Here is a 26,576-nt window from a genome sequence, read left to right on the forward strand (position 1 = left end):
ACAGTTTGCTTAAGAGCTAAACCAAGGCCCTGCAGTGGTAATGCATGACTTTAGTCCCAGCACTTGGGAGGCAGAGACAGGTGGATCTCAAAGAGTTCAAGGCCAGCCTGGTCAATGGAGCAAGTTCTAGGAGGCTCCATAGCTACACAGAAAAACCCTGTTTCGAGCTCCCCCCCGCACCTGCTAAGAAAATAAGCTATGACCACTGTGTCCCTTTAAATAGTTGGAGTGGCAGAGGAAGAACTTGAGTCAGATAGTCACTGATAAGATGGTGCTTAAAGGTCTCCCAGGCTGCAGATGGTGACTACTAGGTAGAGCTTGATCTCCAGCCCTTCATGTGGCTTGGAGTGACTTCTTCCTTTTCTACATCCCTCAGTTTCCCTCTTTGTGAAAATAGTTGGCATGATTAAATCCAAATTATATAGTAACAGTTTGGGCAAATTTAGTAACCTACAATTTATAATAAAGGAGGTTTTTTTAAAGGCATAAGAATAAAATAGTTTATTAAAGGAATAGTACATACAAGACATCTTTCTCAAGTACTTCAAAACAATAGCAATACTAGATTGTTAATTTCTTTGTATATAAAAGAAGTGCAGAAAGAAACATGCCTTATCAATTTCTATTTTACTGGGTATGGCTGTAGGCGATGTCCTCTATAAAAATGACCCACACAGGATAGAATACAGGTGAGTTCACTCACATCATCCTCTCAGACTACCAAGGTAACTGACACCATTGCTCAGCTCTAAACATTCAGCAGAAGGATAGTTTCAAGGGACAAAAGCCAACGTTTGTTTTTCTAGAACTACCCATTAATACACTTTGATAAGTTATATTCCCTCATCAAAATCAAGCCACTTGTTAAAGGAACCACCTACTTTACATTGTCTAAACGTATGAGGCTACAGTGGTTTTCAATGTTTGCCACTTAGAGTAAAGAAAATAGGAATATCATGATTCTAAATGGGCACCACACTGCAGTTCCCTCAGAATAATCTCTAGAGTGCATGACCCAGCACTGAGTAATGACGGAAAATCTACCTGTACTGCCTACAAATTTAAAAGAACAATGCTAAGCTGGACGATAATTTCCCATAAAGCTGAGTTTGCGCAAAAGTGTTTTCTGCTCTGGAAATACATCCTGATATTAGCTGACTGTACATTATGACATTTTAATAACATACAAGACAGTGAAGGCAGGGGTGTGGCTCAAAGGTAGAGCACTTGCCTAGCACAAACAGGCTCCTGGGTCCCACCTCCAGCTCTGCAAAACAACACAAGGGGAAGCATCCAACTCATTCCATCGAATGACCTGCGATACTTAAACATGGCAACATTTTTACAAACATTGTGCCCAGACATCAATGTTTTGATTGACAATTCGCACTATTTCATCAGAAAGGCTCATGTTGAAAATCAGTGCATATATAGACTGGCCACTGTGCTCCACACCATGAAGGAGCGCTGTGCAGATGGGACATTAATTGTCCTTACTTATCCCATGGCTATGCTTCTATTTGCTTTTGCCTGCCAGGTCCTCTGCTGCCACCTTGATCTCATTTTATAACCACTTAGAGTTGCTCCTGACCACAAGGGGTTCTTCAAAGGTCAGCCGATCATGGTGGCTACCACCACAGTCTGATATCAGAAGCATGGGGTGGAGAATCCATATTCCTCTTCTGCAGGACTTTGTTGATCTATTCAGAATGCTTTAACATACAGATCTGCTAGTGATAATATCTCACTGAGTATAAATTCACTTAAGGTCCCTTTTCAAAGATATTTGGCAGAGAAAAAGAAAATGAAGCTCATGAGAACTCAGTGGAGGAGAGGGTCGGAAGACAAGGGTAAGGTGCCAGGGGCCAGCAGTTGGCACCTCACAAGTGAAAGGCTGTCACTGCCATTGTCACCTGATGGCATACTGACTTTGTCTCAGCATACTATAAACTTCAATCTCTTAAATTCCTCTCTACCTTTTTGAGACATTTACTTCCCAGGAAAATGATTTCATGATAAATCAAGGTTTCTAACTGCAGTGTCTTCTAGCACAATTTAAAACAAAAGGTCTCAATGACAGAACCCAAAGAACAAATTGTAAGTGAACCCCATCCTCACCCCCAGCTGTTATAGTAGCTTCATTACAGATACATCCCATTGATGAGGTAGTCAGATTCCTCAGATGTAATGGGACGGGCTTTCTTAAGTTTCTGTTTTACCAGTCGGAGTCGGCAAGTCACCATGAGAAGTAGCAAAGCTGTGATGGCCAGACCCAATGCCAGGGGTAACACCGCACCTATGCAAAGTTTGGGGGGAGAAAGCTCTGGTCAGTGGTTGGCAACAGTGACAGCTACTCGTTACTCTATGATGAGCATCCGACATGCATTATTTTACCCCGTCTGAACAACTCTAGTTGGTACTAGTATTATTGCTGCCTTTCTGATAAAGGTACAGAGCTAATTAGACAGCTAATTCCCCTGTCTACTTAGGTGTTGTAGGTCTAGTCTTAAGCCTCTTAATAACCAATTTTCTACCAGGTTTCTACAAAAAATTCCTGGTATCGGGTAAAAACACTGCAGTGAGATCATGCTTATCTGCAACTATCCTAGAGACTGCAACCATGAGAAATGTTTTCATTAGAGTCATGTGACATTTGTGGATTCACACATGAGCATCTTCTCATTAGTTGTAGCCTAACTCCCGATTTCTGGTTCTGGTAGGGCTTGAGAGATGGCTCCATGATTAAGAGTATTTATTGCTCTTCCAGAGTACTCAGCTTCAATCCCTGGCACCCACAAAACAGCTCACAACCATCTGTAACTCTAGTTCCCGGTGATCTGATGTCCTCTTCTGACCTCCACAGGCACCAGGCAGTCATGTGGTACATAGACCATACAGGCAAAACACCTATATACATTAAAGTTTTTAAAATCCAGGGATCCTACTGTCTTCCAGTAGACAATTTATTAAAAACTAATATCAAATATGCTTGTATACTCAGCCCTAAAAACAAATGCATACAGGCAACACTGAACAGATTCAGCAGGGTGTGTGTGTGTGTAGTAATAATAATAATAATAATAATAATAATAATAATAATAATGGGCCACGAATTCTTTTTAGGGGGTAGCATGGGAGAAGTTAGAGGAAGAAAAGGGAGGAGGGAGTGATGTTATTATGTTTTAATTAAAACTAAAATTGTAATGATATGCTGGTGTAACAGGCCACTGGCTTTTCCTTTGGGGCTGCTCCTGGGCAGCAGACCAGGGTAGCCTGTGGTTTTCCAGAGTCTGGAAGCTGCATGATAGATCTGTCTCCAGTCAAACTCAGCAGGCTCTATTCTTAGCCCCTTTGCACGGGAGTAGGGCTGGGCTGGTGAACAGTGTGAGGCTATTTTTAGCTGCACCTTCTTTCAGCGGGACAAACTAGAGGAGCCAACATCTCCATGTGTAGCTTGGTTCTGAAACATTTCATTTTGTTTATTTATTCTGTGTTGATTAATAGCTTTACCTGTGCCAGACACTGGCCTGAGTACCTAGTGCTCAAAGATAAGCAATTTTTTATGTGTGGCTCACAAAAATACCCAAGGATAAGCTAACGCCAGAAGCCAGCTTTATAGCTGAAATAACTAAATACTCGCAAGCATATGAGCCGGCACTCACATTACAGTCATTTTACAGACACTGGGAACGGCGGCACCTAATAATGGTCATACATGCTGAAGCACCCCCACCCATTCAGGACAGAGCCTATGGCCTCATCCCTACAGTGCTGATTTCCTAATATGGATATGAGAACATGTCTAAATAACTTAAATCTGAGGAGATAGGCATTTACTAGAAAGACTGCAATGAAATATTAAGGTAACAATGACAGAGTTGTGTTTAAAACCTAATGATGGGAAGAAATACCTGGTTGGTAAGATTTTTCCTAGAGTGATTTTGATCTTAAGTGGGGAAGCGAGGAAGATAAGTTTGTTGCATGTGTTTGTTCTTAAATATATGTGTTTTACTTGGATCATTTTTTGGTTGACATGCCTATGGGGCAGTGGTTCTCAACCTTCCTAACGCTGTGACACTTGAATACCGTTCCTCTTGCTCATCTGTGGGTGTATCTGCATGTAGGACCCACCTGGAGACAGATAGAGGAGGGCTCTCAATACTCCAGATGATCTTAGGCAACCCTTTCATTCAATCCTGAAAGGGTCACAACACACGGGTTGAGAAGGGTTGAGAACTGTCGGGGCTCCAGGCGGAATGTCCCCTTAGGCGCTTTGATTATCTGATCTAGATACCTAGGGGATGTTAGCATAGGGATAGTAGCTGCAACAGTAAAAGTGAGATCAACAGATAGAAAGGAAGAGGAGACAGGAGTAGGCTCCAAAAGGCGTGAGTCAGAGGACAGAGATGCAGAAAGCCAGCAGAAGGAACAGCATCACAAGGGGTGGCTCCGGTGAATAGGATGCTTTGAAGGGCTCAGGGCAGAGCCTGGAGAGTTTGCTGGATTCGCAAATGGAAATTTATTTACAAGAGACTGGGCAGTTTTCTTTCTTTCTTTCTTTCTTTCTTTCTTTCTTTCTTTCTTTCTTTCTTTCTTTTTTTTTTTTTTTTTTTTTTTTTTTTTTTTTTTTTTTTCATTGATTGCTTGTAGTTACAGACCAACAGAGGATGGTAAAATACAGCTGGGGAAATGGCTACGGCAAGATTCAGCAGAGGTGGTGTTGGAGAGGGGGAGGAAAGGAAGAGAGGAGGCAAAAGCCCAAGTCTGCTGGAGGGTAGGTAGCTGAGGTAGTCCTCTCCAGACAGCCTTAACTTTAGGCACTTAAAACTGGCCTCAGGTGTCGTGTCACTGGCCTCACCTTGACATGACCTCAAGGTGATGTCACACAGGGGGGCCTCAAACTCTAGATTAGTATCTGAATACCAAGGACTGTCCTGGGTCTGGAACACCAGAGGAAAGGATTTGGAAGTTGCTTTAGTGTCTACGGATATCAAATTTTAGCAGAAGGCCAGTACTCCCTTACAGAATTGTGAAAGAAAAACCTGCAGCAAACGCACAGCTCAGAAACTGGTTCTAGAGCCACCTCCATCCCACAGCCCTGCAGTCTGGAAGCATCCAGAACCACTGCCTCTCCTTGCATTCCAGTGCTCTGAGGTTTTAGTGGCCACTACTGGCTCCTAGTGCCATCCCGATTTAAGATGTTTTCAAAGGGTGAAGTGGCCTGTGAGTGTCAGGACTGAGGCAACGAAAAGAAAGGCTTTGCTCTCCTCCCACAGGAGCTCAGAGACCCCCCAAACCACCTCGGCTTGGAATAGAACAGCCCCAGTTCTCCCTGCCCAGGGAAGGGCTCTTAGCCTCTGAGTCTATGGGTGGATCGAGGATAAAAACCAGTGTTTAGGCTAAGGGCGGGGAACAAATTTTGGGTGGAAATCTCAGTCCTGTGGCGCAGGCCCACCTAGGGCAAAATTCATAAAAATTTCTGTTTCCCAAATCAGGTATGAGGTTGCTAATTCCTATTTAGGGCTCTGTTTCTCTCTCTCTCTCTCTCTCTCTCTCTCTCTCTCTCTCTCTCCCACCTCTCTGTGTGTGTGTGGGTGTGTGTGTGACACACACAAACATCTATAATGTAGTACTTGCCAGAATATTTTTTTTTTGCCAGAATATTGAAATGTATTCTTTTCTTTTTAAACCGAGTTGTGTGTATGTGCACCTGTGGGTGCTCACAGCCACTTGTATTTGTGCATGTGTGTGTGTCAACAGGGCAGAGGTTGACGCTGTGTGTCCTCTTCGGTTGCTTTCCATCTTAGTATTTGAGATGGGGTCTCTCACTGAACCTAGAGTTCACCTAGCTATACGGGTTGGCTAGTCAGCCTGAGCTCCTCCCATCTCTACTTCATGGTGCTGGTACTACAGGCGTGTGCCACCGCATCCTAGCCAGTGCTACAGGCGTGTGCCACCACATCCTCGCTAGTGCTACAGGCGTGTGCTACCACATCCTCGTCTTTCCCTGGGCCCTGGGGATCTGAACTCAGGTACTCATGCTTACGCAGCTTTACATACTGAGCCATCTCCCCATTGCTGCCCCCTCTTTGAGACAGAGTCTCACTCCATAGCCCAGGGAACTCACTATGTACCCCAGGCTGGCTTTGACTTGGTGGCAATCTTCCTATTTCAGCCTTCTGAGTGCTGGTGTTACAGAGCCACCTTGTCCAGATTCTTTATTATTGTTTTTAGGTGGTGTGTGTGTGTGTGTGTGTGTGTGTGTGTGTGTGTGTGTGTATACATGGGCTTGCAGGTGCGTGTACACTGTGGAGATCAGAAGTTAACCCTGAATATCTTTCACTATCCTGCTCCATCTTATCTTTTGAGACAAGGTCTCTCATTGAGCCCAGAGTTCCTCTGTTAGCTAGAACAGCTGCCCAGGGAGCTCCAGGCACCCACTCATTTCCGTTTCCCCAGGGCTAAGGTTACATATCTGTATGACTGTGCCCAGTTTCTTATGTGGTTGCCACGGAGCCAAACTTAAGTGCATGTTCTTGTATGGCAAGTACTCTGCTGGCTTCGTTTGAAAGAAAATGCCCCACAAAGGGAATGGCGCTATTAGGAAGTGTGATCTTGTTAGAGTAGATGTGGTCTTGTTGAAGGAAGTGTGTCACTGAGGAGGTGGGTTTTAAGGTCTAAAATATGCTCAAGATACCACCCAGTGCCTCAGGCCACTTCCTGTTGCCTTAGCCTACATATCAAGATGTAGCCAGCACCACAGCTGCCTGCACATGTTTCCCACCATGACGACAATGGATGGAACCTCTGAAAGTGTGAACTGCCACCTCAATGAAATGTTTTCCTTAAAAGAATTGTCGTGGTCATGATGTCTCCTCACAGCAATAGAAACCCTGACTAAGACACTGGCCGAGCCATTTTCTCCAGCACCTCATTTTTTAAAACAGGATTTTGCTATGTAGTCCATGCTGGTCTCACATCTGTGAGCCTCCCTCCCTAGGCTATAATCCTAAGGGGTTACAGGCATATCTCACCACGCCTTATTTAGTCTTTGCTGTTCAATCCTTAGTTGACAGTTTCTTCAATATTTTCACTTTGGATTAGTTTGAAATTATGTTTTCCCTCAACTTCTAAGACACAGCGACAGAGCTGTCAGTAACCAGCTAGAGCAAGCCTCTCCTTTTCATACCCATGCTTCTACATGTATTAAAATAGCTTAATAGATTCCAGCTCTGTATCATTAAGAAAACTAAGATGATGAATTATGTATTCTGCTTGTATGAATGGAAAGGAAAGTCAAACCATCTTAACAACTAGAATGAAGAGCAGTCATTAGAACAGAGCCTCCAGGGACATGTGGCCATGACTCCAGAGGTTGGCTGGCTTCTCTCTCCACGCTGACAGGTGACAGGGAGTCTTATCTTAACATCCCCAGAAAAGCCAAATCCAATAGGCCAGTAGACTTCAGGGATGCAGGCAGTTACTTGACATCTGCATTATGTTCAGACATCAGTTGGTTAGAAATTGAATATGGTATCATCCAGCCGTGAACAGGAAATGAGCACCATTGCACAGATACTATAAAGAAAAATCTAGGGGGAAATGAAAGCTTTGTTTATGTTTAGATTGATAATTCAGGGATGGTTTTGTTCTCCTAGGTTTTTTTTTTGCGGGCTTAGTGTGCAGGATGCAGGACTTTCTACAGGACTGTCAGTGTGCTCTTTCCAGTTAAAAACAATCCAAATGATGAAACTGTCCTTCTCCGTGCTGTGCCAGCGTTCCCCTGCGCCCTGTACTGTCCACATTCCTGCCATGCTCTGTCCTTAGGAGTCTCCTCCCTCTTCTCCCTCACACCTAACTCAATCTCAACAGTCATCACTGACAGCCAAACCACGCAGTCTACACTAAACACTGCGGCGAGTTCCCCTCCACAGCCACCCTGGGACATAGGAATAGCTACTGCTGTCACCTCCCATGAAATCATTAGGAGCCAGAGATAAGACTGGCTGTGGTTGTTGAGTTGAGTGGCAGAGCCAGATTTGAACTACGGTGTCCTGCTGGCCTTGAACTCAGAAATCTACCTGCCTCTGTAGAGACTAAAGGAGTGAGCCACCAGGCCTGACTAAGCCTGTGTTCTTAACCTCTGTGCCACAGTGTGACTTTTCCCACAGAGTGACCCCTGGAAGGATGTATGAAAGACAGAGTGAGACCCAAAGACAGTAGGCTCCTGTCAAGGGCACCATGAGGCACTGTGACCTTGACACTGAGAAGACAGTTCTGGTCGCTGGAGCACAGCCTCAACATGAATGTTCACAGCTCCACCTGACATGCAGCCAGAGCTGGGGTGGTTCTGGGATCTCATTGCTCTGCGGGATGTATTCAAGGCAAACACGGACCTGCTTCTGGGGCTGGGTGTTCCCGCCTTGCTTGGTCACTCTTGGACTTGAAAATGTAGCTTCCTTCTTCTTGATTCTCTCCTGAGGAAGTATTGTCTGTGGAAAGTAAACAGGTATATTTTAAAGGGACATTAAAAACTTCAGGAAGTAGGCATGGGATTACAGCTTTATTTACTTTCTAATTTATGTATATGTCTGTCTGTGTGTATATGTATGTGGGTGCCCATAGAGGCCAATTGTGAATCCCCTGATGTGGGTGCTGGGATTCTCTGGTTAATCACCAAGTAATCTCTCCAGTCCCTTATCCTTCATTCATTCATTTGGTTTCTCTGTGTAACAGCTCTGGCTGTCCTTGAACTCACAGAGAACTGCCTGTCTTTCTGCCCATGAGTGCTGGTATTAAAGGCGTGTGCCACCACTACCCAGCTCCCTTATTTACTTTTTAAAAGATGGACTTAGAGAAAGAAATGGCAGGATTTATTTTTAAATAAACATAGGCCACTTGGGCATGACTCATGTCTTTACTCCCAGCACCCAGGAGGTAAGGAAAGATGGATCCTCATGGCTTGGAGCAGGTGACGGACTTGAGATGAAGAATGACTTGGCACTACTTTAGGTGCTGGTTCAAAACTTCCAGAATCCCACCTTGTTTATTCTTCTCACACATTTAAATACAGTAGAGCTGTGGGGAAAAGTTTCCACGTGACACATACTAAGTCGAATCCAGGGGTTGGCTAATGCTCTACCACTGAGCTATGTCTGGCACCCTTTGCTCATTTTCATACTGAGGTACCAGTAAGCTTTGGCAAGGCTCTCTCCAAATGGTCTAGAAGTAATTTAAACAACCATCAGTTGATGATCGAGCTTATTCCTTCTGATGAAGGAAGGATAATATCACTGCAGGGGTTGGAGTTGCAGTGCAGTCCCCAGTGCCATGGTTTTTTCTTTCTTTTCTTTTCTTTTTTTTTCTGAGACAGGGTTTCTCTGTAGCTTTAGAGCCTGTCCTGGGACTAGCTCTTGTAAACCAGGCTGCCCGCGAACTCACAGAGATCCACCTGCCTCTGCCTCCCAGAGGGAGGATTAAAGGCGTGCGCTACCACCGCCCGGCCCCCACAGCTATGTTAACATGCTCCAGGTTCTGCTTTAAGTCCTTAGAATTTCTACTTTACCCACCCCAAATCACTACTTATGAATATTTAAATATTTTCCAGTAGGGTAGAGTTCTAAGATCACCATCTCTCCCTGTGCCTAAGCAGAGGATGTGTCAAGAAATCTGCTTCCACAGAAGTAAACAAGTCAAGGAAAGAGGGCGTACTCTCGAATTCTCAGGGAAAAATCTCTTGACTATCCTCATTTGCCTTAGGTTTAGATGAGGGGTGGATGGGTCAAGAGGATACTCAGGTGGCTACTGAAGATTAAGGAGTTTCTTAGAGGAGTTACTTAATGCCAGAGACAAGACACAGACAGACAGACAGACAGGGGTAATAAGGAGGTTCCCAGGAGACTGCTGCAGTCTCTAATACCAGCGGTGACAGGTGGGGGATTTGAAGAGGATCAGGGATCTTGTGGCAGAAAAGCCTCATGACTTTTTTAAAATTTGTTTGTATTTTATATGCATTGCTGTTTTGCCTGCATATATGTGTCTGTCAGGGTGTCAGATGCCTTGGAACAGGAGTTATGAACAGGAACTGCCACATGGTTGGTGGGAATTGAACCTGGGTCCTCTGGAACAGCAGCCAGTGCTCTCAACCACTGAGCCATCTCTCCAGCCCCCCTCTTATGACTCTTTAAGGCTGGGGATTTTACAGCCAGGACCCAAAGCCAGGCTCTCTCATTCTCAGACAGAAGGCAGAGAGGTAGGTGGGGAGCAGGATGTTCATTCTGCCAATGCCTTAACAGCAATATGGTCGACGAGAACTCACTACCCGGGGGAGGAGTCCTGTCTGGGGTGACCCAGGAGGTCACTGAGCTGGAAGAGGGCATTCTAACACTACGGTCTTGGAGTTTCTGATAAACAAACCTCCTCCACTAGATATTCTGCCTGTTTGAGATGGATTTCCAGCACTATCTTGGAAGGACACAAGCTCTCTCAGCTGTTCCACAGGCCCAAACTACCTTCCTTGAACTGTGATCACATAGATTCTGAACAGTTGCCCCATAACAAGGAGTGTGAGAACTCTAGACGAGAAGGAAACCTTTAAGACAAGTGCTTGAGCTTTTTTTTGTTGTTTCTCGTGGTTCCTTCTAGGAGGTTGGCCATTCAAGATGAAGCCAAATATCTCCTTCCCAGACACCATCTGTTAGATACTCATTGAAGTGAACGATGAACAAACGCCTCTTAGGTTTCATGAGAAGCGCATGTCCACAAAAGCAGCTGCTGATGTTCGGGGTGAAGAGTAGAAGGGCTATGTGGTCTGAATCAGCGGTGGGAACCGCAAAGTTTTCCCATGAAACAAGATGTCTTGACACATGACAGAGTACCCTGTTGTTGAGTATGGGGCAATCTTATCATAGATGAAGGAGGATTGGATAGAGAAAATGCAAGTCTGTTTAAGGATGCATCATGGACACCATTTGAGTGTTCTCAACTTATATTTCTGGTTATTATAAAAAAAAAGTAGGGGGGAATATTTCTGACTGACAGATACTGCTGTGCCTCTAATGGGTTGGTACCCAAAAGGGCTAGCAGAACCTGAAGGCTTTCAATCTTTCTAAAGAAGATGACTGTCCACCAATATGTTTCTAGAAAGCCCTTGAACAAGGAAGGTAAGAAGCCCAGGACTAAGGCACCCAAGATTGAGAGTTTATTATTCTACATGTCCTGAAACTCAAACACTGATGCTCAAAAGAAGCAATGCACTAAGGAAAGCAAAGAGAAGGCTGCAGAACATGAAGGAAGCCACGGAAAAGCACCAGGAACCGACTGCCAAGAGATGTAGGCTGTCCTCGTTGAGAGCTTCTACTCCTGAATGCAGTCAAAAATAGTCTTGAAGAGTAACAGGTAAATAATTAGACTTGAATCTCAAAATTAATAATGAAGTCCTTAAAGCTGGTAGAGGAGCTTACAATGAATGAGACCCTGAATTATATTCATTATAGAAATAAATAAGTGAATAATCTTAAAGATCTTTTATATAACTTTACCCCAAAGATAAGCTAAGGCTCGAGGCTTCGGTGTATTTAGTAGAGGAAGAATCCCACACCCATGTGGGGAAAATGTTTGGGTTTTTGTACATGTTTCAGCCCTGTTCCTTGAAGGATTTGGCTGGTCTGCTACACTGCCCACAAATTCTTAAGTTCCCAATAAAAAGAGCCCATGTAAACGGGCACACAGCACTCCTTTCTAGTACTCTGCAGGCCTGGGAACCAGCTTTCCTTCCTCCCGGCTAGACTGGATGCAAGAAGACACCCTTGTTAATAGGTGACTGGGACCACACCGAGAACAGGCCCCACAGCTGCAAACACATTCAACGACAATCAGGCCATTGTGCCCATGAGATGCTGAGCAAACACGGCCCACACTGGAGCTCTGTGCTCCCAAACGCCAGGGCCTCAGGCCATTCTGAGCACGCACTCACTGTGTAACCAAACATTTATACATGCCCTGTACAATCTAAAAAGAACTGTGTTCCAGACTGAGGGTGTCTTTCAGTCGTTCAGTGACTGTTTTGCATGTGTAAAGCACCGAGCTTAACCCTCAGTACGCACAAAAAAAACGGCACCTGTATTGAACACATACAGAAAATTTTTTTCCTGTCATTAGTCCCTAAAAAACACAGTATAAGAACTATTAATTTGGTATTTACATTATATAAGGAATTACATATAATTTGGAGATGGTTTGCAGCATAGAGGAGGATATGTGTTGATTATGTGAGGATGTGCAAATATAAAGTCGTTAATTTTTATTTACATTTATTTTATATGTATGTGGGGAGGGGCATGCATGTATGCCATGACTCCTGTGTGGAGATCAGAGGATAAACTGCAGGATTCAGTTCTCTCCTTCCATCAGGTGAGTCCTCGGGGCTGGGCCTGAGGTTGGTAGGCCCTGCAGGAAGCAGCTGCACTCACTGGCTGTCTCACTGCCCTGTATTGCTACTTTTAGAGATGGAACTTGAACATCTTTGAACTTTGGTTCTCACAGACCCTGGAACTGGTCCCTTGGGGACATCTAGACATTCCTTCCCATAAACCAAGACTTGGTTCCTTTTCCATGCTGGAGATTGAATTGAGGACTTTGGATGTCAGACACGCGCTCTTGCCCTGACCTACAGCTCCAGAGCTTCATAACTGTATTATTACAAATGTCAGGGTTCTTTTCTGGTTTGTTTTGTTTTGGCCAAATCCTTCATTTCAATCTGTATCATTCTATTTCTGAGTATGTTTCCTTGATGGTTTTCAAACAGAAGCTATAACTTTGAGCCACCGGAACAACAGAAAACAAGGATGACTCATGGAGAAATCATTCTGAGTCCTTACCTGGCACGACAGGAATGATTTGACTCTCGGGTGCCCTCTGGGTGGAGTGAATCCTCTTCTCTGTGTGGGACACAGTAGCTGGTTGACTGTGGGGAGTGGCTTTCTGGGACTTTTCAAACCGGAGGTCTCCTTTACCTTCACTCAGTCCCGTGGTTCCTGGCTGGGCAGAAGTAGCTGCTGTGTGTGTCACCACCATCTTGCGGTCAAGGCCCACTGTGGAAAAACTCAGTTATTTGTTGGCTTTCTTTCTTTCTTTTTTTTTTTATGTTTGTTTAGTTATTTACTTATGTGAGTGTGTGTGTGTCCACAGAGGTCAGAGGACGGTACTGGATGGATCTCCTGTCTCCTGGAAATGGAGCTACAAACGGTTGTGAGCTGCCATGCGGGTGCTGGGAATCGGCCAAAGGACAACCCTGTTCTTCCTTAGGTGCCATCCACCACTGTTTTTGAGATAGATTCTCTTGCTGGCTCAGAACCTGGAACTTCTCCAGCAGGTTAGGCTGGCTGACCAGCAGGCTCCTGGGATGCTCCTGCCTATGCTACCTCAGTACTGGAATCACCACCACAGATGCCACACTTGCCTTTTTTACACAGATGCTGAAGAACTACCACCCCAGCCTTGGGTTTCTTTTCTGAACTCTGACTGAGACCATTGGATCTGCACTTGATTTATAATCACGGCTACTTGAGACTAATAGCCCACTCAGCTAAGACATGCCAAGCCCCATAAAACCCATTGCTTACCTTTGAAATGAGCAATGTGTTCTTTCCTCTTTGAGTAGCTTCCCTAACATGGACAAAGACAGATCCAACCTTATTGTTTTTCCAGTCGCTCTACTTTGATAGCAGTGTGGGTTGAACCTTGGCCCTTGTGCATGTGAGGCAAGCACTAAACCTCAGTTCCTAAGCCTTAGGCTTTGGATATCTCTCCTCTTCCTTACAGCCACACTTTATTCAGCTAGATTTACAGCTCTTCCTTCTTATGGTGCTTTTTTAAGTACATGACCCTCACAAAACTGATTTATAGTTTCACCTTAGCCAGAACCCAGTGTGTCATAAATAGTCCTTAAAAATTATAAAAGTGCCGGGTGGTGGTAGCACACACCTTTAATCTCAGCACTCGGGAGTCAGAGATGGGTGGATCTCCATGAGTTCGAGGCCAGCCTGATCTACCAAGTGAGTTTTAGGACAGGCTCCAAACCTACAGAGAAACCCTATCTAAATAAATAAATAAAAACCAAGCATGGTAGAGGCACAAGTCTATAATTCCAGAACTTGCAAGGAAGGTTAAGGTTAGAGGATTGTGAATGTATGGTCAGCCTGGGCTACATGGCAAGTCTGTATCACAAAAACAAAAACAAATAAACAAAGAAAAAGGTATGATACTACATGGTGGGGGTCAAAGGACAATTTGTAAGAGTCAAGCCTCTCTTCCCATCACGTGGGTCTTGGGAATTAGATTCAGATTATGAGGCTTCAGCAAGCACCTTCTTTTCTGAGTCATCTTGCCAGACCTACTTCAGATTTTAAAAAAGTGTATGTTATGCAATATTTTAAAGATAAGAAAAAATCTTTAGAAAGTTGAAAAAAATCATATGCAATACCAAAAATTTGGCACCTGCATCTCAGACTCCAACCTCAGGGAGTTCTCAAGCATAGCTTTCTGCAGAAAGTTATTCCTGAAGCAAGCAGTGGAAGAACGCAGGGTTCCCATTTTATCCCAGATCCCTGCCTGACAGGACTGTGCAACCGACTCACAGTTTTGACAGAAGTCCTCGTCAGACCCATCTGGACACTGCCTCACTCCATCACAAGCCAAGGTGATGTCAATGCAGCAGCCACTGTCACAGAAGAAATGGTAGCGCGAGCAAACACTGGAGCACCCTGTTTGTGAACAAGTCTCAGGTCACAGCACTGCTGAGAAAGTCAACATGCCCCGTCCGTCAGCATGACTAGGAAAAGGGAACTCAAAGCAGGGTGAAGAGACAGGGATAGCGAGGAGGCCACACAGAGCTGGAGGAACAGATTAGCGGGCGCCTCCCTCACCCACCCAGCTGCGAACTCTGAGGGCTGCCCCAGAGTGTTCCGTCAGAAAGTCATTCTCCAAGTCTTTGGTTCCCTGGATCCTTTGCCCTCCGCTCATTTTGCATCCGTCCACTCATTTATCCATCACAGGACCTCTTTCTCAGGCGGGTCACCCGACGCCATCCCGGCCCTCTGTGCACCATGCATCAGTAGCAACACCATTTTATATATTCTGGCTTGAATTCTTTTTTTCCAAGTAAGACACTTTCCCTGCCGAGACTACCTTTTTGCTGTTGACTCTTACATGTAGATGACCAGATTGCCGGTGTTGTGGAGGACGATCTATAGCTACTGTCTGGTGGAAATATACTTCTGTGAAATAATGCCATTTTCCCCTCTTGGAACTTTCAGTCTGCAGTGAAATGAATAGGAGCTATAGATATTTTCTTGAAAGGCATTTTTCTCTACTCTTGGTTAAGACAGATTTGCTAAGTGAGAATCAGGTGGAGGCTGGAGCGACAGCTCTGAGGTTAAGAGCACTGGCTGATCTTCCAGAGTATCTGGGTTCAGTTCCCAGCACTCACATGTCAGATCACAACAGTCTGCAACTCCAGTTTCAAAGGTTCCAACACCCTCACACAGTCATGCAGATAAAATATCAATGCACATAAAAATTAAAAATAAATACATTTAATTAAAAAAGAGGTCACTCTCTGGTGGTAGGTATAAAAGGTACCCAGCTAGAATCAGGTCTTAAGGAGTCCTACAATTTGATGGTGAACTAAATGGTTCTTTAGGTGAAAACAGGTGGCAAATTATGATAGCCCACGAACAGCAAAAGTTAACGAAATCTGACACTTTATTGAAAAGCACTCAGCTAGAAGACTAGAAAGTGAGTCTATCTGGGTGCAAGGCGATTGGAAGATAGCTTGATCCCAAAGGAGAAAGAAAATAAAGAAAGGGAATAATGCAGAAACTGCCCAGCAGACAGAGCTCAGGCCTGCCACCCCAACAGAAACTTAGGACTGCAGAGTGAGCGACAGCCACCAGGGGGAGTAAACGGAACGAGGGGGCTGTAACCAAGCAACCTTACACATGTGACAGGAAAACCCAGGACTGCAGGACTTTCCTTCTGAGTAGTTTTAGAGAGAGATCTGCATTTAAAAAATATATATTCTGGAATAGTCATCCCCAGACCTTTTAAGTGTCTTACTAAACATCTGAAATCCACTCATAAATAATATGCGGGTTCTGAGACATTGTGCGCAAAAGGGACTGTCAGACTGTTCAGTGACTGACGGTGTTTGTCAATCCCAGGAACCCACGCGCTGCAGAGAGAACCAGCACCCTGCAAGTTGTCCTCTGTGCATCACACATACCTGTATGAGTGCAGGCACACACACACACACTGCATGTACACACATGAACACACAGAGCATAAGGCATCCTACACCAAATACACTGAAAATTTCCAGAAGATTGTATCTGTGCACAAAATCGTCTCCTAGAGAAGTTGGGCACTGTCCTTGACAAGGTCAGTGAGGAAAGGCAGAAGGTCAACACACAGGACCCACCAGCTCACCGTCTATGCTCTGAGAATGTTCTCTACACTCTAACCAGAGGGACCAAATTGTCCTAAATAGAGAGCCCATGTTTGTTATTATATTTTTAGCAAAAACTTCAAGCACCAAAAATATGATGGAAGAGCCTGTGAAACGTGTCACCGGGATGTAAAACCCCACAGACACCATCCTTCCAGGAACAGATGGGCTGTGGCTGGCGGGGCGTGGGGTGGGGGGGAGCTCAGAGGAAGGACTTTCTTCTCACCTCCCGTGGAGTAGATCCTGGGAAGCACGCTCACAGACACGTTGTCGGAGCTTCTCTGGCCCACCGTGTCCGTCACAGTCAGCTGGAAGATGTATGCGCCTTCCTTCAGGTGGGACAGCTCCAGGATTCCTGGCCGAGGCACCTGCCATACAAACATGTTTAGGGAAGAGCTGAGCCCGGGGCCCAGGTGCACACAGGAACATGTACAGTGTCCCCTCACTCCCCACCCCCATGCCCCACAACAAACCATCAGCTCCTCCTTTCTCCTTAGAATTGATATGTAAGCCGGGTGGTGGTGGAGCGCTTGGGAGGCAGAGGCAGGCGGATCTCTGAGTTTGAGGCCAGTCTGCTCTACAGAGTGAGTTCCAGGACAGCTAGGACTGCTATAAAGAGGAACCCTGTCTCAAAATAACAAGGGTGGGGAGAAATAATATATAAATAACCTGAAACAGAAATAATAATAATAAATGATAGATGGCAGAGTTAGAAATCACTTCTGTGGTAGTGGCACACACATTTAGTCCCAGCACTCGGGAGGCAGAGGCAGGTGAATCTCTTGAGCTTGAGGCCAGCCTGACGGTCTACAGAATGAGAAGAGCCAGAACTACACAGAGAAACCCTGTCTGGAAAAAAAAAAGTACTTCTGATCGTACAAATTAACTGTCAGGGCACACACTGAGTGCCCTGTGTGTGTGAGCCGGTTCCACTTTATCTGAAGGTCAGAGAGTTGGAGTTTAATTTTGCTCTCTCAAAGTTGTTAACAACAGGTGTGGCTACAAACAAGAGGCCCTGGCGTAGGGTGTGGTTACTTAGTATTTTGAGTGTTGAGGTAGATCTGCTCCACCTGGACCAAAAAGGGCGAGAAATTCAAGTCTATTCCTGTGTCACGCTAATAAAGCCTGTTGCCTCCCCCTCCCTTTTTGGAGTGAAGTAAATATGTGTGTGTGGAAGCATAAACAAGGGGAATTCAGTATTCACTGAACGTCCTTCCCGATGCTGTTCTGTGTTTCTGTCTTATTTCTCTTCTATCTGTTCCTTTTGCTTAATAATCCTAATCCTCACGCTCCTACCCTGGAACATATGAGTTTTGTCGAAGCTGGTTTTCGACAATTAATCCAAAAGCTGAGGTGTAAGGAAGACAAACAGGAAGGAGGTCTCAGTCAGTCACTTACACAGGAAGGGGATGCCATGCAGGCAGTCTTGTGGAAAGATGACGCAGGAAACTTTGCTAACAGATGACTCAGCAAAAACCCATCATATGACATAATTGCAGATAGTTCATGCAATTAGCTTCATTAATAGGCATGGAGACAAATGTTCAGATCACAAGAGGGAGCAGAGGGTCAGAAGGAACCACAGCATACAAGGAGGAATTCTGTTAGGGATTGTGAATTTTTATGAAGGATACACATCTAAGAAAATCTAGGGGCTGGAGAGATGGCTCTGTGGTTAAAAGCACTAACTGTTCTTCCAGAGGACCCAGGTTCAATTCCAAGCACCCACATGGCAGCTTACAACTGTCTGTATCTCCTTGATGTAGGAGTCCCCTCTGTGTGTTGCTTGTATTGGTTAACGAATAAAAAAACTGCCTTGGCCTGATAGGGCAAAACTTAGGTAGGCAGAGAAGACAGAACTGAATTCTGGGAGGAAGAAAGCAGAGGAGAGGATGCCATGGATCCGCTGCTGGAGACAGATGTGCTGAATTTTACCCAGTAAGCCACTGCCATGTGGCAATATACAGATTAATTAAAAATGGGTTAAATTAAGATGTAAGAATTAGCCGATAAGAAACTAGAGCTAATGGGCCAAGCAGTTGTTTAATTAATATAATTTCTGTGTGGTTATTTCAGGGCTAAGCTAGCCAGGCAGCTGGGACAAACAAGCGGGCCCTCCTCCTACACTTCCTGTTTCAGGGGACCCAACATTCATGACAAAACACCAATGCACATTAAAAAAAAAAGAAGAAAGGAAAGAGAAGAAAATCCAGATCAGGCTAGAAGGTAGATGGTCTGAAATCAGTACGAGAGCTTTTATACAGAATAAAAGGACACTGTTATGGTTTAAGTAAAATGGTGCTGTTTCCTGAGTGACCCACAGGCCATGAGGGGCAGCGGATCCCAGGTAGGGAGCCACATGGCAAGCGAGGTACCTCAGCGGGGCAGTCAGTCCCAGGAGGAGCCACAGCTGCAGCGGGTGAGAGACAGATGGAAAGGCATGCAGTGCAGAGTGAGTGGGTATTTATTTAGTGGGTTATGGAGGGGAAAAAGGAAAGAGGAGAAGGGGAGAAGGGAGAAGAGCAGAGAGGCAGAGAGAGAGAGAACCAGAGGGGGAGAGGAGAGGAGCCACAGCAACAGCCACCTCTTTGGGAGAGAGATGGAAAGGGACTCAGGCTGCAGGCAGGCAGGAAGATCTGCCTGCCTTAGTGGAAAAGGGGGAGGAAGGGGGAGTGAGCAGGGTTTATCTCTTAAAGAGACAGGATAGACCATTACAGACGCGATCAGCATTTTCCAAAGGGAGGACCTAGTGCCAGTTCATAAAGTGAGGTGCAGATTGTTTGAGTTGATTGACAATACTCTAGGCCTCTGTTCTCAACCTGTGGGTTGATACCCCTTTGGGTATTAATAGCCCGTATATTATTCATTTACATTATGATCCATAACAGTAGCCAAATTACAGGTGTGAGTAGCAAAAAAATAATTTTATGGTTGGGGGGTCATCACAACATGAGGAACTAAGTCAGGCAGTGATGCTGAATACCTTTAATCCCCACACTTAGAATGCGGAGGCAGGCAGACCTCTGTGAGTCAGCCTGGTCTACAGAGTGATCTCCAGGACAGGCAGGACTATACACAAAGAAACTCTGTCTCAAAAATCCAAAAAGAAGAAAGAGGAGGAGAATTCTTTACATGATAATAATTCCATTATTAGCTCCATCTTTATATTCATTTCTTTCATATTTCCTAGCCAATTTTTTAACTGATGGTAGCCAGGTAGTCATGATGTAGTAAAGACGGGCCTTGAACTTGTGATCCCCCTGCCCAAACCCTCTCAGTACTGGGATTACAGGCATGTGCCATCACACTTGGATACTAACCAAATTGTATACTAAGAAAGGAAATCTTTTAAAAAATAATCAGAATTACTGATTGAGGTGAAGGAGCAGGGCTCTGGCAGGCTCCAAAGAAAATGATCAAGATTGTTTATTAAGCATAAAAGGGAATTTACAGACTACACCATTTCTAGGATAATTGATTATATAATCTCTCCATCTTTTGCATGCTCTGCTTGCTTAAAGGCACTCAGGGACTATGAAGGACTTTACAAAAATCCACTTCACAGAAACACCAGTTTTTGTTAGCAAGAATGAACCACCGGGCGGTGGTGGTACACATGCCTTTAATCCCAGCACTCAGGAGGAAGAGGCAGCAGGTGGCTCTCTTTGAGCTCAAGGCCAGCCTGGTCTTCGGAGTAAGTTCCAGGACAGCCAGAGCTGCTACAATGAAGAAGGATGCTTAAAAGAAATCCCACACTAGCTCAGAATTGAGAATGATAGAGGGTTATTTACTTAGGGGTAGACTCACAAGTCACAATCCTCTACTGGAATGGAGAACAGCAACCAAATCCCACTACTGGGAAAGAGGCCGAATGCGTGCTTTATATCAGCATAAATAGTATAAGAGGCCACGCCCAAGTGGGCAGTAACTTAAAGGCAGTAGGAATTCCTACAGTATTACACAGAGAAACCCTGTTTTGAAAAACAACAACAACAACAACAACAACAAAATGACATGATTCACCTTCATGTCCACTGATGGGTCACCCTGCTTCAACGTCCACTCATAATGGATGATGGCGTGGTCATCTGTGCTCTCTCGGCCATCCAGAATTACCCCGTCTGTGGGCAGATGCAAAACCACATCCTTTCCGGCCTTGCTAAGTGGAGGCTTGTCCTCACCTGTGAAAGAGAACAGGCCTCAGAGGCATGACTCCCTGATTTCCCAACCTACAGATAGCAGTTATCCTGTTTGGAGAACAGATTAGTCCATCACAAAACCTCACACAGGATAAATATCATCTGAAATCTATCTTCCTGCTAACTTTCACTGTGTCCCCTTTATACACCAAACAATAAAAGCGATCCTGATATGGAATTTTAGCTATGACACATGTGGAAGAGGAAGTACGGAATGTCAGCTGTTCACAGTAACTATAGAAAACTAATAATATGTTTTAAAAATTTTAATGATTTATTTTTATCCTATGTGCATTGACGTTTTTTCTGCACGTGTGTCTGTGTGAGGGTGTCAGATTCCCTGGAACTGGAGTTACAGACAGTTGTGAGCTGTCATTGTGGGTCCTCTGGATGATCAGCCAGTGCTCTCAACTGCTGAGCCATCTCTCTAGCCCCCAATAATATTTTTAAAAAACCTTCAAACGTTTTACACGGAAGGGTCAGGAAAACACTGAAATATTTTCCTTGTCATGAACCAAATTAATTATCCCGGAAGGATAGTTATGATAGTCACTGACTGGTTTAAGTGGGCAATAGATGTGATTTCTGAGGCCAGTCCTCACATCCTAACTTGACCTCTGATGACCTCTGAGATAACAATTTCTCAATTCCTGTCCAAGCCAATTATACAGTAAAATGCATTTTGAAACAAACCAGAGCTTAGCTACATAGAAACAGTCCTGGAAGCAAACAAAGGGTGACATTTACCAAGAGCAAAATAAATGTAATTTTGAATTTCCATTATAAAAACTGTAATGGAAGCATTGATTTTGCCTGGAGACTAAACACAGTGGGTAAGACAGAGGTGAAATAAGACTCAGACCAATTGAGAGTGAGTGTTTCAAGGTGGGGCTTAATCTAGAGACTGATAATGTTAGCTGGCCTCATTCGCAACACACTGCTGTGAATGGAACCTTCTGATCTGTGCCAAGCAAAGGATGCAGATTGGCTGAAACTAAAGGAGTAAGGAAGCAAAGATGAGTTGCTGAAGTGGGGCCAGAGATGGGGGGGATAAATACATGGAAGGAAGAAAGCTATGTGCATTTTGTTTGTTTTTCTTTCCCAGGCTGGAGAATCAATCATTTATTTTTTAAATTGCATCGCTCCAGAAATGAAAGAAAGAAAGAGAGAGAGAGAAAAACAAACATATCCACAATTACAGTACGATCCTTATATTTAGCATGTGGAGTCTAGTTTTTCCCATATGATACTGATGGTCACATGCAATCGCATTTACATAATTAGAACTGCTGCCCTTTACTGGCAAGGTCTTTGTTCCATGCAGCATGCTGAGTGCTCTACAGGCATCACCTCACTTGGTACCCACTGTCAGTCTAAAGCAGGCCTTGTGAGTGGCAGACAAGGGCTCAGAGAAGCTGAGTCAGGTGATTGACGTCACACACAAGTGGCAAACCTACATCCAATGCTTCTAAATCACAGGCTGCTTCCACTACATTTTTTGTTACCTTAATAGTTTAGAGTTGAATCCATTGATATATTGCTCTATTCAACCTATTAATATTTATTCAGATACCTTAGCAATGCCAACGAAATCACATAAACTCCACAACTTCCATTTTGACTTCTTTTGGGTTTCTGGGGATCAAACTCAGAGCCTGTGTAGGCTGGGCATGTGTCCCACCACAGAGCCACCCTTCCTGAATCTATTTTTATCTCTTAACCCCTAAAATTGGACATTTATTTTTCGTCAACCTTATCACTAGAAAAATGCCACAATAAACATGCTTTTGCTCATTCTGTTTCTCTAACACAGATCATTCTAGAACAGTTGTTCTCAACCTGTGGGTGGCAACTCCTTTGACAAACCTCTCTCTCTAAAAATATTTACATTACAATTCATAACAGGAACAAAATTACAGTTTTGAAGTAGTGACAAAAATAATTTTATGGTTGGAGTCACTGCAACATGTGGGTCACAGCATCAGGAAGGTTGAAAACCACTGTTCTAGAAGAATGGATATTTTAAAAATCAATACATTATTTCCTAATTGGTTTCCCAAAAACACTGGTACCAACACACATTGTCAATGACCATGAGTTTCCCACATACGTGCCAAATTAAATATATTTTATATTTTTTATTTTTTACAATTTAGTAAGTGCAAATTGGCATTTACATCCCCCCACCCCCCAGTTTCGGTGGTACCAGCGATTGAATGTAGACCCTGGAATATGCTAAGTGCTCCGCCACAAAGCTCTATAATACGCCCAGTCTCTGACTGTGTCTCACATCGGACATTTCCCATGTTTACCGACCATATTTCCTCTCCAGGGAACTGTTTACTCGCGCCCTTTGCTCATTTACTTTTCTCATAACCCCCTCAGCTCGGTTAATATTTTAAGATCATATTTCCTAGACACTTGTTTGTAACTCCTTATTTATTGACATGAAGTTTTTGTGAATTTGGACAAAATCCATCTTTTCTTTATGATCTACCTAATTGATTTGAAGACATCGTCCTTCCAGACAGGCAATGGTAAATTTAGCTTTCCATTTTCTTATCTATGGTGTAGACTGTGGCTTAATTTTATAATACAAACGTATATAGGGCCAGTTTGATGACTTGGATTTAACTTCCAACACCCACACAGTGTATGGAGAGAACCAACTTCCTGCAAATTAGTCTCTGTCTTTCACACATATGCTATGGCAGGCATGACCATAAACACACCAAGTAAATAAATGATGAAGCATAAATAAATATACATCTGGGATTTGTGTGTGGTCACAGTGGTAAGTCTCAATGCCATTTCCCCAACATTGCCAACAAATAATCTTATTATTTATGAATTATAATTCTCCAACACTGTCAACAAATAATCTTAGTAATATTTATGAATTATAAGTGATTACTCCTAATGCAAAAGAGAGAAAGAGAGAAGGTGAAAATGTGAGGGAGAGCCTTGGATATGACTCAGCTGCCTGTGGAGGGATCAGCCCCTGAACAGGAAGGTCAGTCCTTGCATTGTGCTTGGAGATAGGCAGCAAGGGAGGCCTGCTTAGGGCACAGCAGAATTCCACCTTAGGGCTTTGGTTTCTCTAGCATGGAAAGGGTTGCTTTCCAAGCTCTACCCAGAGATACTGGGTTTCAGGCTAGACCGTCCAAACAGCACAAAGGTTCTGGTCCCCGAATCCTGGGAGATTATATTCTCAGTTTATTCAAGATCTTAAAGACTTCAGCCTCCACCCCACAGCCCTCTTTTCTCAATGTCTTCCCAGTCACACCAGCCAGCCAAGTAAGTATACCACAGACACCTGTACCACTTCAATAACTCGCAAGAAGCATCCACACTTGGTCATTATGATGATCTAAGCTAGCATACAAGCAAGGCCCAAAGCAAGATTATCTTGGGATGGGAGAAGCCTGGACTCAAACCCTAGGACTCAGGACTTCAAGCATTCGTCTTTCTCCGGAGGGTCTAGCAGGTAAGTTCTGTCTCATTAAGGTATCTCCCCACTCATTCCTATATTCTCCCACTATCCCTGACAGCTACCTCATTATCCCAGCTGTGGGTGACAGACCCTCAGGGACTGTGAGAGAAAGCACCAAGCTACTCTGTGGCTCAGCAAACTAAGTGCTGAGAGGCCCTCAGGCAGTTGCTTTCAATGCAACAGGATTTGACCTTTGAGCCGTTGTGAGGACAGAGTGAGTTCATGTGTGTAAAGAGCTCAAAATAGCTTTTAACATCAAACTCATCGAACGTGACCAATATATACTGGCTGATATATAGCTGATGGCAATGCTACAAATCTATTCTATCCTATGCCATCCAGCTCTCCCCCCAGTGTCTTCTTGAGCCTTTAAGGCACCCCAAATGGACCAGTCACAACTCTTTAGAAGGAGCTTGGCTAAATCACTTTGACTCTCTAACCTCTAGATCTGCATGCTCACAAGAGTCACAAGAAAGGGGGCAAGAAATAATAATAAACCGGGAAGAAAAACTGAAATAGTTTTAGAAACATAAAGAACTCAAAGGGATTAAGTAAAATTCATTTCGCCCTCCACGCAGAGCCCACAAATGCAGCCTGTAAGCCTAGGCGTCACCTTCAGCATCCCCATATTCCTGAAGACTTGAAGAAGTCTGGGCTTGTCAGTGCCCAGAGAGGAGGCCATGCCTCTAGAGAATGGAAGGACAAGCGCGGTGGGGTGGGGGTGGTGACGACAACAACACACAGACCGCTGTTTCTGGCCTTTCTGTTGACTTTTCTTTGCCCAGCTTTAAGGAAAGCCCCTTTGTGGCAATGCCAATTGTATTCCAGATGAGCGCAAAGAACCTGGGAAGGGATTTTTTTTCTCTGCTACTTTTTTCCCTTCTTTGTCTTGGTTCCCTGGAGCACCTGCATTTAAAACCACAGAATGGAGAAGCTGTTGAGGTCTTTTTAAGAGACACACTTTACACAGTATCCACTGTGTACCCAGTGCTGAGCCCAGCAGGCCCCAGTACAGAGTTCCAAAACCCCTCAACACACAGCCGGCCCTGCTTAAACTCAGGTCAAAAACAAAAAGGTCACGAAAGAGAACATTTGTTGGGGAGGGGTGGGAGAGAAGAGCGGAGGCAGAGTGACAAGTTTTTCTTCATATTTTTGTCTGAAGGAAGTACGTACAGGCAGAGAGCCAATCTAGGAAGCAGGGGGAAGGTGCTAGGGACAATTTTGCATCTATATAATCAAATCCTGTCTTTGCTATTTCTTGCAAAACAAAACAAAACAAAATACGTTTTATAAAACCTATAAGACGAAATAAAACTAAAATAATCATTATTGGGGAAAGGAAGCTCTGGATAAATTCTTAAATAGAATTTTTGCCAGACCTCTCAGATGAGCCCTCGACCCTCCTCTTCAGGTTCCCTGAGGCTGCCCACCACACCTGCTTCTGCCCGTCTTCTGGACTTTCTCAGTCCCCATCCCTAAGTCTGAGAAATATAGGCCACTTTTCCAGTTATCCGTAGCTACAATCCTCTGGAAGCAGAGGATTTTGTATGCTTGGTATGCGAAACCAAGACGGCGGGACACTCGCGGCACTTACCCGGCCCGGGCGAGACCCCGGCGGTGTCCCCGGCGCGGCTGAGAGTGTAAGTACGGTAACCCCGGAGCGGCGCGAACTTGCAAACGCTGCGGCCCCGCGCCGTGCAGTTGAACAGGTAGCAGCGGGGCGCGGGCATGGGCGCGGGCGAGCTGGGCCCCCGGGGCAGCTGCACCACCGCCACGGTGCAGCGAGGCTCGGAGCAGCAGGCCGCCACGCACTGCCGCCAGCCCCGCACGGTCCCCGGCGCGCGCAGGAAGCTGGCTCCGGCAGCGATGGAGTCCTGGGTGCGGATGATGGTATCGGGCACGGCCCGGTAGACCGCCGTACCACCCGAGCCCGGGCAATCCTCCCTCGGACCGGCGAGCAGCTCCGGTTCTAGCTCATCGCGCGGCCGTGCCAGCTGAAGCTGCCGGCGAAAGTCCTGCAGCAGCCGATCGACCCCCGACGGCGAAACGGCGGGTTCCCCGGACCGGCCGCTCGGCAGCCAGAGGCAGAGCAGCAGCAGCCCGCGCAGAGCGTGGTGCCGGGAGCCCGGGCCCGGTACTCCTCGGGAGGCCATGGCACGAGCGCGGCCTCAGAGCACGGCAGCCCCGGGGCCTGGATCCTGCACGGAGGCGCCAGGCGTGCCGGCTTCGAGAGACATCGCGCGCCGAGCCGGGCGGGGTCGGGCACGGCCCTGGCCCTTCTACCAGGCTGCCGCCTTCGGGTGCCTCTAGCTTGGCTCCGGCAGCAGAAGCTCACCCGGGCAACCGGCGGCCTCTGCGTGGATCAGCACCGGCGTGCGGA

General features: G+C 45.2%; 1 protein-coding gene across 1 annotated transcript; it reads right to left on the bottom strand.

The window, feature by feature from the left end:
- Positions 1–472: 472 nt before the first annotated feature.
- Positions 473–26,576, bottom strand: Lrp11 (LDL receptor related protein 11). The gene is made up of 7 exons (XM_085688322.2): positions 25,791–26,576; positions 20,528–20,685; positions 16,731–16,872; positions 14,637–14,762; positions 12,879–13,091; positions 8,397–8,492; positions 473–2,296 (listed from the first exon to the last, which is right to left on the bottom strand). The coding sequence occupies exons 1-7, from the start codon at positions 26,347–26,349 to the stop codon at positions 2,142–2,144; spliced, it is 1,449 nt and encodes a 482-aa protein (XP_085544448.2). The 5' UTR covers positions 26,350–26,576; the 3' UTR covers positions 473–2,141.

The sequence above is a fragment of the Myodes glareolus genome, chromosome 1 (assembly GCF_982192425.1).
Source record: "Myodes glareolus chromosome 1, mMyoGla1.1, whole genome shotgun sequence".
Lineage (NCBI taxonomy): Eukaryota > Metazoa > Chordata > Mammalia > Rodentia > Cricetidae > Myodes > Myodes glareolus.

What these genes read in the sequence shown, in the direction of transcription:
- Lrp11 (XM_085688322.2), bottom strand. Translation starts at nt 26,349, where the DNA reads ATGGCCTCCCGAGGAGTACCGGGCCCGGGCTCCCGGCACCACGCTCTG. An exon ending in CAGGATCTACTCCACGGGAG is followed by an intron (nt 14,763 to 16,730) that starts GTGAGAAGAAAG and finishes GTTCACAAACAG; the next exon opens with GGTGCTCCAGTGTTTGCTCG. An exon ending in CGAGGACTTCTGTCAAAACT is followed by an intron (nt 13,092 to 14,636) that starts GTGAGTCGGTTG and finishes GTTTTTCCACAG; the next exon opens with TGGGCCTTGACCGCAAGATG.